Source organism: Lingula anatina, chromosome 2 (assembly GCF_051362555.1).
Source record: "Lingula anatina isolate TDL-2025a chromosome 2, LinAna3.0, whole genome shotgun sequence".
Classification (NCBI taxonomy): domain Eukaryota; kingdom Metazoa; phylum Brachiopoda; class Lingulata; order Lingulida; family Lingulidae; genus Lingula; species Lingula anatina.
In genome coordinates this window covers 925295-941536 of record NC_141768.1, presented here as the reverse complement: position 1 = coordinate 941536, position 16242 = coordinate 925295, and the positions used below count along the sequence as shown (strand labels likewise).

General features: G+C 38.8%; 1 protein-coding gene and 3 non-coding genes across 4 annotated transcripts; 1 reads left to right on the top strand and 3 right to left on the bottom strand.

The window, feature by feature from the left end:
- The first annotated feature begins 5320 nt into the window (after positions 1-5320).
- LOC106170436 (uncharacterized) lies at positions 5321-12079 on the top strand. The gene is made up of 5 exons (XM_013550295.2): positions 5321-5490; positions 7524-7841; positions 8409-8547; positions 10682-10757; positions 11023-12079. Exons 1-5 carry the CDS (start codon positions 5415-5417, stop codon positions 11818-11820), a joined length of 1407 nt encoding a protein of 468 aa, XP_013405749.2. The 5' UTR covers positions 5321-5414; the 3' UTR covers positions 11821-12079.
- On the bottom strand, positions 10121-10192 carry Trnag-ucc (transfer RNA glycine (anticodon UCC)). Its single transcript has one exon. It is a non-coding gene; the product is annotated as a tRNA-Gly (tRNA).
- Positions 12080-12520: 441 nt separating the features above from the next.
- Positions 12521-12592, bottom strand: Trnag-ucc (transfer RNA glycine (anticodon UCC)). The gene has a single exon. It is a non-coding gene; the product is annotated as a tRNA-Gly (tRNA).
- A 220-nt stretch (positions 12593-12812) lies between these two features.
- On the bottom strand, positions 12813-12884 carry Trnag-ucc (transfer RNA glycine (anticodon UCC)). The gene has a single exon. It is a non-coding gene; the product is annotated as a tRNA-Gly (tRNA).
- Positions 12885-16242: the final 3358 nt, after the last annotated feature.

Sequence of the window (16242 nt, the reverse complement as noted above, 5' to 3'; positions counted from 1 at the left end):
TTCGTAAAATCCAATATCTGTCTCTTAAATAAGTACTTAGCGTGATGTGTACGCTTAAGGCTTAATAGAATTTTCAAATGTCAGCATACTCCTCTCTCAATATCAATTCCGGTACCTCTTCACGGGAAATCTTCGGCTCGTTGATTGTGAGAATGGTTCACTTCACTGTGTTTTCATTATATATATATTTTAATCATGACTATTTATTGACTTGAATTTGATATGCTTCACCGCTTTTCAACCATGAGGACATCGACATCCATAGGCTTGTCAGTACTAACAAAGAGAAGCTACATACTGCTTATTCTGATATGACGGGATCTTATCTATGTGATAATTATGATATTATGTAAAACAATGTATTTTGTAATACTCTGGCAGTTACAGAGCTCGTAAATGTAAAAAAAAATTTTATGCCCAACAATTTATTATTATTATTATTAATATTATTATTATTATTCCCTTTAGTTTTATTACAGCGGGCCACTTGGGCATTTTCCACCCCCTTTAAATTATCCGTCAATTTTGAAGTCATAGTGGACCATCTAAGGCACTCTTGTATTCTTGTTCCACACCTAAAATACCATTTATCACTGAATAGTAGTACATGGAGGATTCTGAAATTTCCATATCAAATGCAAATTCAACAGAGCGTTTTTTATTTAATTTTATTTAGTAGAAGGAGAATGCCAGGAGGACGCGGCGCTTTGCTGGCCCCCGTCCAGTGGGGGTGATCTTCTGTGCACCCCGGGGGTTGTATACGCGGACCTGGACAACTGTGGGTATTACTACTCCTGCGCCTCTGACGGCAGGGCTGCGTCGCGCTACCAGTGCCCGGGCCGGAAAAAATTCGACGTGTGGCAAGGAAAATGTTTGAAGTCAACCACGGCCGATTGTGCAACGCATGAAATCTGCAGTGTCTTAAACACGTGTACTCACGCACCTGCGCCCACTGCGCCCGATTTGAACGGGGATATTACCTCGATTACCGGTGGAATCGAAACGGAATCGTTGACGTCAGTACCAGGTGGCATGGAGTCATCTTATATACCAACGACTCCGTCGAAGACGACGACAGAGAAGACGCCGAAAGAAGTGCTAACAAAGGGTGACGCGTTCCAGGACACACCTGAAGTAAACACGACGCCGTTCTCACCTTACAACTCTACAACACCACCCCAAATGGGCAGTTCTGGAACTAAACCAGAAATGAATGAAATGACGACGTCATCCCCGGCGAGACAGGACGGGGACGCCGCTAGGGGGGATGGATATGATACTACAACTATTTTCGACCCCACCGTAGTCACCACGACTGCAAACATGGAAATAGCCGTGAATGGTAAGGGTTTAATTTATTTATTTATTTGTTTGTTTGTTTGTTTGTTTGTACGTTTATGTTTTATTTCATTATTAAGGCTACATCTTATTGAAACATGTGCAAATAGAGCGTAGAAGCGTAGAAGCGTAGAATACGTCAACAGCTTGGTCAGTTGATGGCCTTCGACATTTCACTTGCGACATTCTTTCCATCTGCTACACGTATCTGTACTTTGGTCACGGGTGTATGCGGGGTATTTTATTCGCCCCGCGTCTCCCCGCTCTCTTTCTCTCTCTCCCTCTCTCTTTCTCTCTCTCATATTAAACCGTTTTATTTATTTTTTACAGTTGTGTCCTTCGAGGTCCAGAGTGTAGTTATTGGTTGTGTGGTCGGTGCAGTCATCACTTTGGTTTTCTCTCTAGTTATTCGCCTTATCATCTACTACAGGAAAAATAAACATAAAGACGATGCCGGTATCAGTACCAAGAGGTAGGTGTTATTTCAACATGCAATCTTTGCCTGAAAACTGTTTTAGAATTGTGACATTTTTATGCTTTTCTCCGATGTTTCTATTGAAAAAAACTAAAATCTTTAGTGAATGGTTATAGAAATTGCAATAGTAAATGTTAGTATATGTAAAACAGATGCATACTATATTATATGTACATTAGATGATTGTAATCGGCCAATCAAAAGCCTTGAATTCTACTAAAGGTATAACATGGAATATTAGGGGCAGGCAACAAATCAAGTTTTGGGAACAAAAATGTAATCCTTAATAGTTGCCACTTGGTATTTTTATGCTATAGTAGCTCACATGCAACTTGTGTGTAGAATAAGATTGGATTACTTATTATATTACCCATTATTTCCAATGATTTTCCCAGGTCCACGCTTTCCATGGCCAACCCCGAGTATGGTGTGTACGGCGTAGTGGACGGCTTAAATATCTATGACCACATCCAGGTGAGTGCGTCCTTTGGGTCACCAAGGCCACGTTGCAGCGACATCGAGATTTGTAAAACAGATATTTCTCTGGCTAATTTTGTGCACGTTTATCCACTCAGAATTTTTCCATGACGTCATTCCTCAGCTGGCCCCTGGTTATGGGTATCTTTATAGAGGATGGCGTGGTCCTATCACTTACTTGTTAATTGCCTTAACGTAGATTTATGCATCTTCTTAAAATAGTCGGCTTTGTTGCATATATTAGTTGACTTTTTCCCCAAAGATTACAATGAATTATCAAATGGATAGATTGACAGGAGCACTAAATAACATATACATGAAGATTTGATTAAGAATGTATCGGTTCATTTTAGTCAAAGTTCAATAAGATTTAGTTTCTATTATTGTACAATTCAATTTTACAACAATTATAATTAATTGATCTCTTTTTTATGGCACAAAGGCGAGACAGAACTGGCCTCAAGAGTCGCTAGTGGCGCCAAAGACATCAGTCCGCGATGGTTCGGACGCTGTTAACCCAGGCCAGGACATCTATGAGGAAATCCCGTGTTTCGTCGAGAACGACCATTACGACACAATTGATTTCCGCTTAGAAAGAGACGCCAAGGCACGCGACAAACTACCCTCCAATAGTGGTAACTATGACAACTTACAGAGTGATGTTCCACGTGGCAGCAAACGCCCTCAGCTCCCAGTGCCGTCAGCGCCCCCTGTGGACCAAATGGCGCTGCCTAAGAATTTAGACTATAAAGCCCCAAGGTATCAAAATAACAGAAAGGCCCGCTCGGCGAAAGCATATGACAATATGAACGGTGAACCGGGAGATACATGTACATATGATGCCATGATTTACTGAAAAGGAGATTAACTTATGAGAAATGAGACTTGCTAGACGCTGTATACATTAACATTTTGAACGCTTTATAGAATGGAATATTTATTGTATCTTATGTGCCACCATGTACTGGCAAACTGGCGATATATATATATATATATATATATATATATATATATATATATATATATATATATATATATATATCCTAAAACACAACGTGCCGCGTACATTTTTGATTTACCAGTTTCGGCATTATCAAGTGGGCATTATCCATGCCTATGACCAAATCCGCGCTATTCATCTCTGAAAAATCGCTAAAAGACAAACCCGCCAAATGAGGATAACGCGCTGTCTCAACGAACCGATTAGCCCGGACACGTATGCTAGGCACAACTATCGCGTTGGAAATTGGATTCACAACAGAATTGTTATCATGAGGCTTGGACCTAAATATGAAAGGCCTTCTCTTATTATGTCCATGCATGAGGTAACACATGGAAAGAAACTACAGCTGAGTGGATTCCCTTCACGTCGTCAATAGTACTTAATTGACATTGCACCTGCCCTGTGCTTCTCAAAGAAAGGTCTGATACCAGTTTCTCAGAAATGAGAGTGGATGTTGAGCCACTATCGAGTAGTGCTAAAGCCGATCTATTGCCATTTACCTTTACCGACACAATCGGTAAATTCACGCTTCGCAACTGTGTCTGAGTACAGGTATGTGACGCAATGGGGGGAGTGAGATCTGTTTTCACAGAAACGTGTACAATTTTGAATGCTTCATTCCACAACCTGGCACGCCGCATACAGACTTTTTTCTACACTGACCGGCAAGCAGTTGTAACACAACTTGTTGCGTCTAACAAAGTCCAAGCGCACCTGAGGCTTTTTACTCTTAAACATGTCACACTGAAATAACCCGTGTGATTGTTTACACACTACACACGGAGGAACATCCATATCATCACTCGCACTCGGCCCAGTCATGCTTGCTAATGATACAGTAGGGTTGACTTTCACTCGCTCATACAATGAACATTCACCATACACAGGGTCACATGCATCAGCAGCATACTTCATCACGAAACCAGTAAATTCTTTATATATATGTAATAGATAGACCCCGAGTCAGCGAGGGTTATGTGGCATACACGAGTGCGTAGCACGAGTGGATGTCACATAACCCTCGCTGACGAGGGATCCGCTGACGAGGGATCTATCTTATTTAGACCACGAGTCCATCAGAGGGTTATAACGCATTCATGCGAGACGTGCGGTTATGCGAGTTACACCACGTCTGAGACTTTTGTTCTTCACTTCCACCGTGGTCTAAATATTGTTATACAAGAGTACCCATAAATTGGATTTTACTATTACCGATCGTCTTGTAAGCCGGTAGTGATACAGTCAATGCAACAATAAGCTGGTTATATGTGAACCAGGTCCAGATCCCCCAGTGGCTAAAACTTCATTTAGAATGTATGGGATATCCTCGGAATGGATTACTGAGGGATAACCCTGGAAACTAAAATGATCTCATACTATCTTTGCACCGTATGTGGAAAAGCAGCACTTCTAAAAGTATATGTATTCGTTCATTTTAGAACGGTAATCGGACAATGTGTAAGCTTACGGTTTTATATTATCTTTTGTGCACGTGACCAACTACAGGACAATATCGGATAGTAGTTTGATAGTAACAAGTGTATCTGTACGCAAATTTATTTTGTTTATTAATTAATTTATTTATTAAAAAAAAAAAGAAATTAGAGATGGAATAAATAAATAAATCTGCTTTTTGTATGTTTAAATATCGAGCATAACTTGAAGTTTTACTTGATATATTTATTCCTCATGCCAAGTACTGTATATACGGTTAGGATAACAACTGTTCATTTTGGCCACAAAAAAATTCCTGAGGTAAACGACATTTTTCCGATACTTAGCAATGGTTAATAAATCCGTTTCAGTGTGACAGGAATGGCAGTCCTAGGTATGGAAATTCGGGGTCCCATATGCTAAATACAGGTTAGGGTTAGTCGAAGTGTTGGGGTTAGTATGGGAAGAATGTCATATGGTGCCGTGACGAAGACCATAATACTAACAGTACTAAGTTGACTTGGCTTACACCCCCGCACTGGTGGACAATGGCACAATGATGACGTCAGAGCAGTGAGCCGCCAGGTTAAGTGAATATATTAGCCCCCTCTCCCCTTCCTGGTAAGAGACACTTGCAACAGTGGACGCTGTCAGGCTGGAAACTTTGACACTCCTATTCCAGTCATTATGGAGTTTGTAAGGAAAAAACTGAAAAGTAAAACCGAGGGATATCGAGCAAACCGTGCCGGGGGGACAGGCACAGGTAAGAATTGGTGTTAAACTTCTGTAAAGTAGGGTAACACAGCTAGACGATTTATCGCCTTTTGTACGTTTTATACTACATATATAGGTCATCAGCCGTTTAACTACATGTACAGGTAGTACTGTTGTTCTTCTTAACAAACAGTGTTACGATTGCGATTTCTGGCGATGGATATAATTATTTGACCGTTAAGTGTACAAACTTTGGTGTATGGGAGGAAGGTTGTTAACTTGCCAAGTCGGTGGGTACGTACTGGAGGTCCACGAGTCATGACTTTATTATTGATACATACCACAAAAATGTTCTACCCCTGTAGCAGCATATACTCTTGTTCAACGAAATTCGGTTTTTACGGTCTGGTTTCACCTCAGAATTTAATTAAAGTTTGATTGATTGATCCATCTGTAAAGTCAAGGAATTCAAGCCTGAGGGTATTAGTACCATAGGTGGACCCAGGGGGGGGGCTGGAGAGGGGGGTGGCCCCTGCCCTCCCCACCCCCACCCTAGAATCCACCAGTGACCTACAGGGGTATGTGTAGCCTACTAGTAGTTATTCCACGATATAAATACAACTGAGTTCAAGATGTAATATGGTTCACTTTGAGTTAATAGAACGTGACCTATATATAATATGTCATTGTTGACATAACCATTCAAATAAAAGGCGAACTGTAATATGTTTGTCAACCAGATATAATGCAAAACACACTCTTATTTGATATTAAGGTGGTGAAAATACCAAATTGAATTGGCACTAAACTTAACCTTGATGCATGTATCAAGGACCTCAACATTCACTTTGCCATAGGCAGCGACAAAATTTGATATATTAGCTGAAATGTCAGCGAAGACATGCGTATCGTGTTTAATACATTCAGACATTTCACTTCGTTAATTCCAACTGTGGGTTTTCCCTTCACCTCTTCACAAAGAGAACAGACGTCTGTGGCTTAGATTATGCCATGCGATAATCCCTCTTTTAAGTATAAGTTTTCAACAATATAATCAGTATCCTCAGCATTTTATATTAATTTTATCTCCAAAGCCCATGATATCTGACAATTTTTCCGCATAATTATAGGCTCGCTCGGGTTAACTGGGCATAAAAACTGTAGATTTGGTTCTCAACTGCGTGGAAAATTATGAGTCTCTCGAAAAGATAAAGGACTGTGGACTAATCGGTGTTTGCTAATGTGCATGGGGCACGCGATTTAAGTTGTTTTGCGGTACGGGGGCCCCCAGGTGTGCTACGACGATATCGGACGAAATTTATGTTAATGATTTTGTTCACACAATTCACCTGGGCCGTTGGTCACGTTTTTTCTCCACAGTATTTGTCACAAGGAAATGTAGGAAAAGTTGTGGCTCGTTAAGCGTTTTTTAATCAAGATATAATTGTCCTGTTTTGTCCGTCGTTGATTAAAGAGCATTTTGTGGGTTTTTGATCTTCCGTGAGAATATCATAGTCTAAATCTACACGCGCTTCGATGAGTTTGCTGTCTGCAGAGTCACTGTTATGAAAAGAAATGTTTCAAGATGGTTATCTAAAATGAAAAACAGAACACCTCGTGGTAGATGACAATAACAATATTGGCCATATTTTTGTTTGTGTAAATCCCTGGCTGAAGCATGTGGAATCTTTCAGATTTTCGTTTTATTTAAAAATACTACCAGATTAACATGAATAGTGAAACAACAATAACATATGTCTTATATGGTAAGAAAGGTTCAGTACCAAAACCAATTTAGATATTATCGTATCTCAAACAAAAAATAAAAAGCTTTTCTTTGTACCTTTTCTTACCAATCAAAACATTGCTGAAACAACATTTTTACAACTTATATATCCCGTATACATATCTGGATTGGTAACTTTGCAACACAAACCTTGTAATCTTCTTACAATTTCCAGTATGCCCACTCTACTCATGGTGCTTTGATTATTACATTATTTTTTTTAGATAATCACATTTTGTAACAATTTTCTAAAAATACATCGTAAGAAAAATAGTTGATCTCCCATCGTTTTTCAGTCCCAGAAGGAGAAGTTCTCCCAACAGTTGACAACCAAGAATACATCAAAGCCGCCCCCTGTACTCCAGAAGACCCCTCCTGTTCCCAGACAAAACCAACAGAAACAACGACTGGCGGAGACTTAACGATAAAACCGACGAAAATGCTGACATCGGTGACAATAGCACCTACAACTGGGGCGTATAGAACTGTAGAATTTACCAACACAACACAAGGGAATTTAACTGTTATACCTGGTGCCGTTACCCCGGGGAGTGATCCCGGCCTGCCCGTTACTATGCCATCAACGACGAACACCACAGCAGGAAAGGGTACATGTACGTATTAATATACACGGTGTCTGGTTCACCTTGTACAATATATGGATTTGCTACCCTCTACCAGGGCCGCAGTTATTATTGTGGACATTTTTGGCTGAAGCAAAATCAGACCAAAATGACTGTCTATTTATCTAGAGACACATCTGTGAATATCTGTGGAAAGTCAGTCTGTCGTCCTGGTAGAGGGTGTAGCTTTGCCATTGCAAAATATTTGGCAAGGCTTTAACAAATGTGATTACGCAGTTTTGGGACTATAATAGAGAATTAATTAAAGTAAAACATGCATTTCGATTGACAATTGTTTGTTTTTATTTAAACATAATCATTACAATTTAGGTTAATGGATAACTTGCTGTTAATAATTATTAAAATTGTGAAGACGTTATTACTGTCTTTACAAATATTTGGTCTGTAACACAGCAAAAACCTCAACCATTTGAAAAAAGATTTTCAAATGCAGTAAGTAGTGCAAATCTTGGAATCAACTCTCAACTAAGTTCTTCTAGCTCTAGTGTATTCGTTTATTTGTTTGATCTCAGTTTCGTACATATTCTTGTCAAACAGTTTCAGGGCTGTTCATCTTGGACTCTACGACCGCCGCTATAATAGGAGGTGTAGCTGGAGCTGTTTTACTCATTCTCTTTATTTTGGTCGCAATTCTGCTGTGCTTGCTTTGTAAAAGGAAAGGAGGCAAGAAAAGACAGTGAGTAAAAAAGAATAGATATATTTTAAAGGCTGTCGTTATTTTATTCAGGCGTTTATTTTATCGGACTCACAAGAGACTAAATTGTATTCAGACTTTTAATTGGTCACTGCCCATTACTAAAATCGCCAGGTTCTGATACAAGCATCATTATTTTTCATATTTGTAATATTATACAGGAAGAGGCAACTTGACCAATTCTGTTGAAAGGAATTTGGTTGAACGCTACCACCTTGTAAAAACCATGCCCATGTTGTTTTGATAAACTGAAATCTCTGAGTAATGAGCATCGTGAATAAAGCTGGAGAGGAGATGACAACCCGGAACTTATTACTAAACGCGCTCGTGTTGCCCTCTCCAGCCTACTTCTCTATCTTCCCCCGCCTGTAGTGAGTGAGGAAGTGGATTCTGGAGTTGTTTTACCAACTTGTAAACGTGTGACTGATTAAGTACAACTCGGTGGTGTTATTTTTATCAGGGTCGGAAATGCATCTCTCCGCAGTACGGTTTACCCTTGCCTGTTTGTGTGCTTGATGTTCAGTTTTAGAGGCGTTCTTTTGTCACATTTAGCACGTGATACTGTGTTTGTTGCAAAACTGTATGAGACTGCTCACTTCCCACTCTGCGCTAAGAACCTCATCTCCCATGAAAGCAAGCAATTTATTTATAAAGAAAATATTAATTATGGTCCCTTATTAACAATATTAATTTTTCGTATTAAGAAAAGATGTACATAAACTTGCATTGCACGTATACCCAGTCGTCTTTTCAGAGAAAAATGCTTTTGCGTGATAACTGCCGAGGTGTGCTTGTCCAAAAATTATTACGGAATTCGTTTTAACTTAAATATTCTTTGCGTTTTAAGATTAGGATGATAATTGTTGACTAATCTCTTCTAGTATCAATGTACATACCGACTGTTAAATCTCCCACCCCCCACCCCATATGGACATTAATAATCTCTGAATCTTAATTGAAGCACGCTAGGAACTATACTTTCATTGTTCTTTAGCGGCCATTTAAGAAAAGTGACATTTGCCGTGGTCCAGGTGGTCTGATCTGTCTATCTGATAGTTACTACGTACTCTTTCCCTCTGGTAAGCTATATACGAGATAATAAAGAGACTGTCATCTGACTAAATATTCAGCGTCGATATAATGGACACTCGGTCCAGCAGACGATCGCATTAACCTTAACAGAAGACTTATCTTTGTTGGATGTCTACAGATCTGGTTATATCTGGTCATTTTGATTTCTATTTCTACCTACACATGTCAGTTGACTGAAGTGGAACAAACAAAACTGTCTTCAGTGCAAACCCAGAACTTGATTTACGTTATGGCGATATGGAGTTTTATGATATCGTTGTATCCCGTCCTTTTCATTCCTTTTTTAATCCGAAAATGCCAACGAGATAGAAAAACACATCAGGGATTTAGATCTTATCCAACATATCAAAGTAAATAACAATACAAAAAGCAATTAAGATACCTCAATGGTGTCTGACAATTATTGTCCTGTTGACTGAATCTCGCAAGACTCAAGTAACTGAATCACGTGTAAAAGTAGGTGTGCGAGGACCGGGAGTCGAACCCGGATCGACTGCTTGGAAGGCAACCATGCTAACCGTTACACCATCCACGCTGCTTGGATGACGGTCTATCGTAGAAACCGCCACTACATTCGTTGTCCACTTTTCTCTATCAAAAAAAAAAAAAAAAATACTTGGTTATTTCACATCATTTACGAATAAACCTCCTATTGTTAAAGAGATTTTAATTCCGGAACTGTTATTCGTTTTAAAGACGTAAAAAGACCTGTCTCTGATTCAGCCCAAAATCCTCAAGTGGTTTCATTTTCTGTAACTAAGAACTATAAAAAAATAATATGACTCCAGTCTGGTCCTAACTTGCTCAATTACGGCCATGTAAGATGATAAAACATGCTAAAAACTATGAAAAATGTAATTTAAAAAAACGGGTGTCTTCCCTTAGGACATGGCAATGTGGGTTAACAGTGAACTCATTTCTAAATGTGTCATGTATTTAAGGTTTAACATATGACTCTTGATATCAAAACGTTCTATTGATTCAGAGATAAACAGAAAGTAAATTTTCTCTTTCTTTTTTCCAGACGCGCCATGGCTGAGAATCCTCAGTACACAACAGAGAGCGAATTTCAGCTATACGACAGAATAAATGAAAACCCGGTACGTAAAAAATTATTAGTTTCTCTCCGTGTTCCTATATAATAGTAAAAAAAAGTAAAGTTGTGTTGTAATTAAGCCAAGTTGTGATAGCGTACTATTTCGACAGACTGTGTGATAACAGCTAGAGATTGGCTTCTCACTAGATATTCAGAGATATTTCTCTGGTTAATTTTGAAACTGAAATTGAATTATGTAGTAAGTAATAAGCAAGGTGCTTTGTGGTTGGTAAAATTACTTTCTGATTTTTTCACATCTTTTTCTCCAGGACCCCGAAAACCCCTACCATGAGCCATACGACCCTTGCGTCGCCCCTCCTCTCCCACAGTCCAGACCCCCATATGACGGTCTGGGACGCGAAGAGAGGACAAAACAGGATAAATCCCACTACGCTGGCCTTCTTAAGGTGAACTCGTTGTATTACAACAAAAAGAAGAAAAACAAAGGCGGGAAAGGGGAAGGCACGCCCTACGCCGTCGTCCCCATTGAACCGTCCCAGTCTGCTCCTAAAGCGCCGAGCGCCGAGTCCCCAGATTTGAGCGCCGCCAGGGAGGGCAAGAAAGAACCACATTATTACGTCTTAGAAAGTCCCCAAACACAGCTAAAAAACAAAAACTTACCTGAACAAAATACTCAAAATACAGATAAGGGGCCACATTATTACACCTTGGAGCCCCCGCCGGCATTAAAACCCGAGTCAGCAGCGGCAGAAGACGAGGCAGATGATTACACAAAACCTGCAGACATTGCCGCAAACAGACGACCAGAGTATTTAGAACTCATAGAATCAGACGACCAAATGTCTGCCGACAGTGGACGCGGCACGTCTTCATTTACTGGTAAACCAGGATCACGTTATGTGATGGAGAATAAGAACAACAGTAACAATTTTAATGACGATTTTAAGAATGAACAAACAGGCAGAAAAACTGTGGAATCAGACTACACTGACAGGAAGGTTGTCGAGTCTGAGGAAACAGACAGGAAAGTGGTCGAAGCAGACGACATGGCTAAAAAAGGCGGGAACCAAAGATATGTTGACCATCCAGTTTTTAGCATCACGTGATGATCTCCATTTATTTATTTATTTATTTATTTATTTATTTAATTTTCGATTTACACCAGGGGCCAATATGACTAATACCATGACACTGTGTATGCCATTCTTTTATATATTTTTATTGAGATATATCGTGAGATTCATTTTATTCACCCTGAAGTCTGCGCAAGGGTCTTATTCATTCGATTACCCTTATTGTTTGAGTGTATATTCCTCTTTGCAAAGTTGCCAATAAATAATAAAAGTTGTCTCATTTTCATACAGATCAATGCTTTACGTACTATTTTCTCCAGAGTGGTTGGTGCATCCATATACAAATTTCTTCCTAACCTATTCTCAGATAAATTTCCGGTCGTTATGACAAGTGGCTTATTTCATTTGTTAATTTATGGGGTACAAGTTTATCCATCATGTCATTTCCACAGAGATGAAAGCCCCCTGGATTAATGCTGAATTTTTTTTTTTTTTTTTTTTTTTTTTGTAAAACGAATAATAACTTGAAAAATATTTCTAGCTGCCCCCACACCCACATGTAGAGTTGCGCGCCTTTGGAGCTTCTTGCTCTGATTTAAACTAAGTTGAAAAATATTTTCAAGAGGTAATTTACAAAAAAAAGTATGATAACTTCTGGTTTTCTGGTTTACATACTAACCAGAGGAGAGTTATGTTAACCTCGCACCAACTATAACATAACAGAAAAATACTTTGCGAGGACCGGGAATCGAACCCGGATCGACTGCTTGGAAGGCAACCATGCTAACCGTTACACCATCCACGCTTGATAACGCATGACATGTTGTAATATTTGCAGCCTGTCACGACAAAGTTTACATTTCTTCACATCACCTATTTCTTTTAATATGGATAAAAAATATAGATTAGACACGGTAAAGACAAATACGAAGAAGCTCGTATTCTCTCAAAATACAGTTTGGTACAGTTCCAACTTAATCAATGGTTTGATAATTTTTGAAACATAAAATCAAGAAAATTAAGTGTGCGAGGACCGGGAGTCGAACCCGGATCGACTGCTTGGAAGGCAACCATGCTAACCGTTACACCATCCACGCTAACCTGGACGACCAAAGGAACAAAAAACAATACAAAACATAATTTTTTTCTCGTACCCTTTTAATATTATTAGCATTGCATATTGTTTTAAGATGACGTAGTAACTTAATTGTATAATTATACTCATATTCCACTATTATTTCCTTGAAAGGAAGATCAAATATGAAGTCTAGACGTGCATAAATTGTATTAAATATTCATTCCAGACGTCGACCCATGGCAGTGTAACCATTAACAGGTGTGTACGTGGCACTACTAGCTAGTAGTTCTCTGCGTGTTTAACCGGCAGTTTAACCTAATGGTTTAACTTGGTCCCTGGTTAACACGCTGCTAACAGCACACCGAATTGGGTTACTAGCTTGATCCAAACCGGTATGACAGTGACCTTTTGTTTTATCTTTATAAGAGTACAGATCATGTATGGAGAGACAGAGAGAGAGAGAGAGATAGAGACTGATGACTGATGACTTATTCCATATGCACTTTTAAATTTCCAATAGTATTATGCTGTCTTTTATCTTAAGTACAATAATTTTAAAGTTCAGTTAGCAGTCTAAGTACAATAATTTTAAAGTTCAGTTAGCAGTCTTTTAACTCAGTTTTATTCATGCAAATTTTCATTTAATTATCATTATAATTTTTTTAAACATTCTACGTACAACTTCAACCCACTGGGTTGCAATCTTAATAAATTATTATTATTATTATTATTATTATTATTATTATTATTATTAAGAACGGCCACAAACTGCGATGGCCTATAATGCTTTTAACCATTTCATAAATATGTATAGCAATATCTTCACTTATTTATCTTTTTTCATTATTATCATTTTGGAGATGGTCACCCTAATGATAATTAACATGGCTTTTGACCTATTGCTAACTATCACCGTCCATAGTTCTTTTTTATGAAGTCCAGTGAACACCTTAACAACGTTGTAATTTTACCATACCCTGATATTTTATTCACATTTTTATTACTTCGTTATTTTCCTTTATACCTCTAAAATCCATGAGAACAAAGAAATCTTGTATTTTCTGTACAGTGAGTTTGCAATAAACCTACGACACCAGATAAACGTGACACAGCGTGTGGAAAATGACCACATTCAATGATAAATAATTACCACCTTTGGTTACACACCTGTGTCTGTCCACGACGAATTTACCTTTGACAAAACTTTGCATGACAAAAGTAAGAATATCGAGAATACGTGAACTAATATTTTAAAGGTATACCATTCGCGTTTGAAAATGCCGCTTGGTCATATTATCTTTGTCTACATATCCCGCGAAACTAATGTACATGTGCCATTCCCAATATGCCCTTCAAAACTATAAAACCTCTCAAATACGCTTGTCCTACATCTACTGAATGCAGACACTTAATTCGGATGTTCAGATGGCCGAAATTTTTAATTTACTTGGGATAATTATCCACTTCATTGAGGATAGATCTTAAACCTGTTTTACAAGAAAAATTTAAAAAATCGGTAACGTTTGAGAATGACAGACAGTTGTTTTAACGTTTTTACTTAAATCTATCTGCTACAGAAATGTGTTGGATCCAAGTATTATAACACATCTTCAGTGATGACCATCTTCTTTGTGAAAATTTTAATTTAAAAGTTGTCGCTATCTCCTGAAGTGCTGGAGTTAAAAAGGATATGTCACGGGAGAGAGAAAGAGATTGCTCAGTTATTTAAAAAGAGAGAGAGAGAAAGAGAGAAAGAGAGAAATTTTCCAGTTTTTCTTGATTAATACGTTCATCAAGCGTGGATGGTGTAACGGTTAGCATGGTTGCTAACTCCGGTCCTTGGCTAGACAAATACGTAAGAACCCGGAGAATCGAAAGATGGTCCAAGATTACTGTGCCATGAAAAAAAGATACAAAAGTCTACTCAATAGCAAAAGCAATTCATTCAGGGAGATTATATATCAGCGTATAAGCAAGCTGGAGAATGAAGACCCGCAGGCATTCTGGGAGATGTATGATAAACTCTGCCCTAAAAAGCAGTCTTCTGGAAACCCTATCCCACCAAGCGAGTGGTGGAGTCATTTCAATCAATTAATGAATAGGAAAATTCCGCATGATGACACATCTTTTGAGGATGAAATAAACAAATACCACTTGCAACACGACCATAGGGTATTCAATGAAATGGATTTTCGTATTACGGAAAAAGAGGTTCGTTTGGCGGCAACTAGTCTGAAAAGAAATAAAGCCCCAGGTCTAGACGGTATTCCTAACGAGATGATAAAGGAAGGGATTACTTCATTAGCACCGGCAATATCTAAGGTCTTCAATGTAATCTACTCCTCAGGAGAATTCCCGACCGCCTGGCGTACCAGCACCCTTAGCGTGCTCCACAAGAAAGGAGATCGCAGATGTCCAGGCAACTATAGGGGAATAGCTATCTCAAGCAACTTATCCAAACTGTTCTGTAAAGTACTTAACAAAAGGCTAAATAACCATGTCAAGAAAGAGAAAATCATCCCTGACAACCAAATCGGATTTAGGAAAGGTGCCAGGACCAGTGACCATATCCTAACACTGAAGAGTGTGGTAGATAAATACATTCACAAGATCTCTAGGTCCAAACTTTATGCAGCATTTGTAGACTTTTCACAGGCATATGACACTGTTTGGAGGAATGGACTGCTTTATAAATTAATTAAGGCAAATTTTAGCTCTAAATTCGTAAACATACTCAGAAGTATGTATAATTCAGTAATGTTTTCTATTAAGTGTGAGGGGGGGATCACCAACCCCTTCAGTACGAGCGTGGGAGTTAAACAAGGATGTGTGCTAAGCCCCACCCTTTTCAATATTTTCATAAAGGACATACCAGACCTATTTGTGGATACGTCTCAAAGCAAGCCACCGCTTTTGAATAACAGACCACTCACATGCCTACTGTATGCTGATGATTTAGTCATACTATCAGAAAGTGCACAAGGTCTCCAGTTTTCCTTGAACCAACTAGCTAGTTATTGTGACAGATGGAAACTTAGAGTGAACACAGATAAGACTAAGGTGGTTATCTTCAACAAGCTAGGGCGAACAATAGATAAAGAGATCTTCACACTGGGGGAAAAGAGAGTGGGCATTGCTACTGAATATAACTACTTGGGAATTACGTTCACCCCCTCCGGCAAATTTACCAAAGGTATGGACACACTGAGAGACAAGGCAGCTAAAGTGTTCTTCAAAATTCGTAACCAGCTGTTTGCCGCCCCCACGGCCGTCGCAAAAAAACTTTTCCAATCCCTAGTGGTACCAGTTATGGGTTACGGTAGTGAAGTGTGGATTCCATATCTGATACACAAAATGCAAAAAAATAATATTCTCTC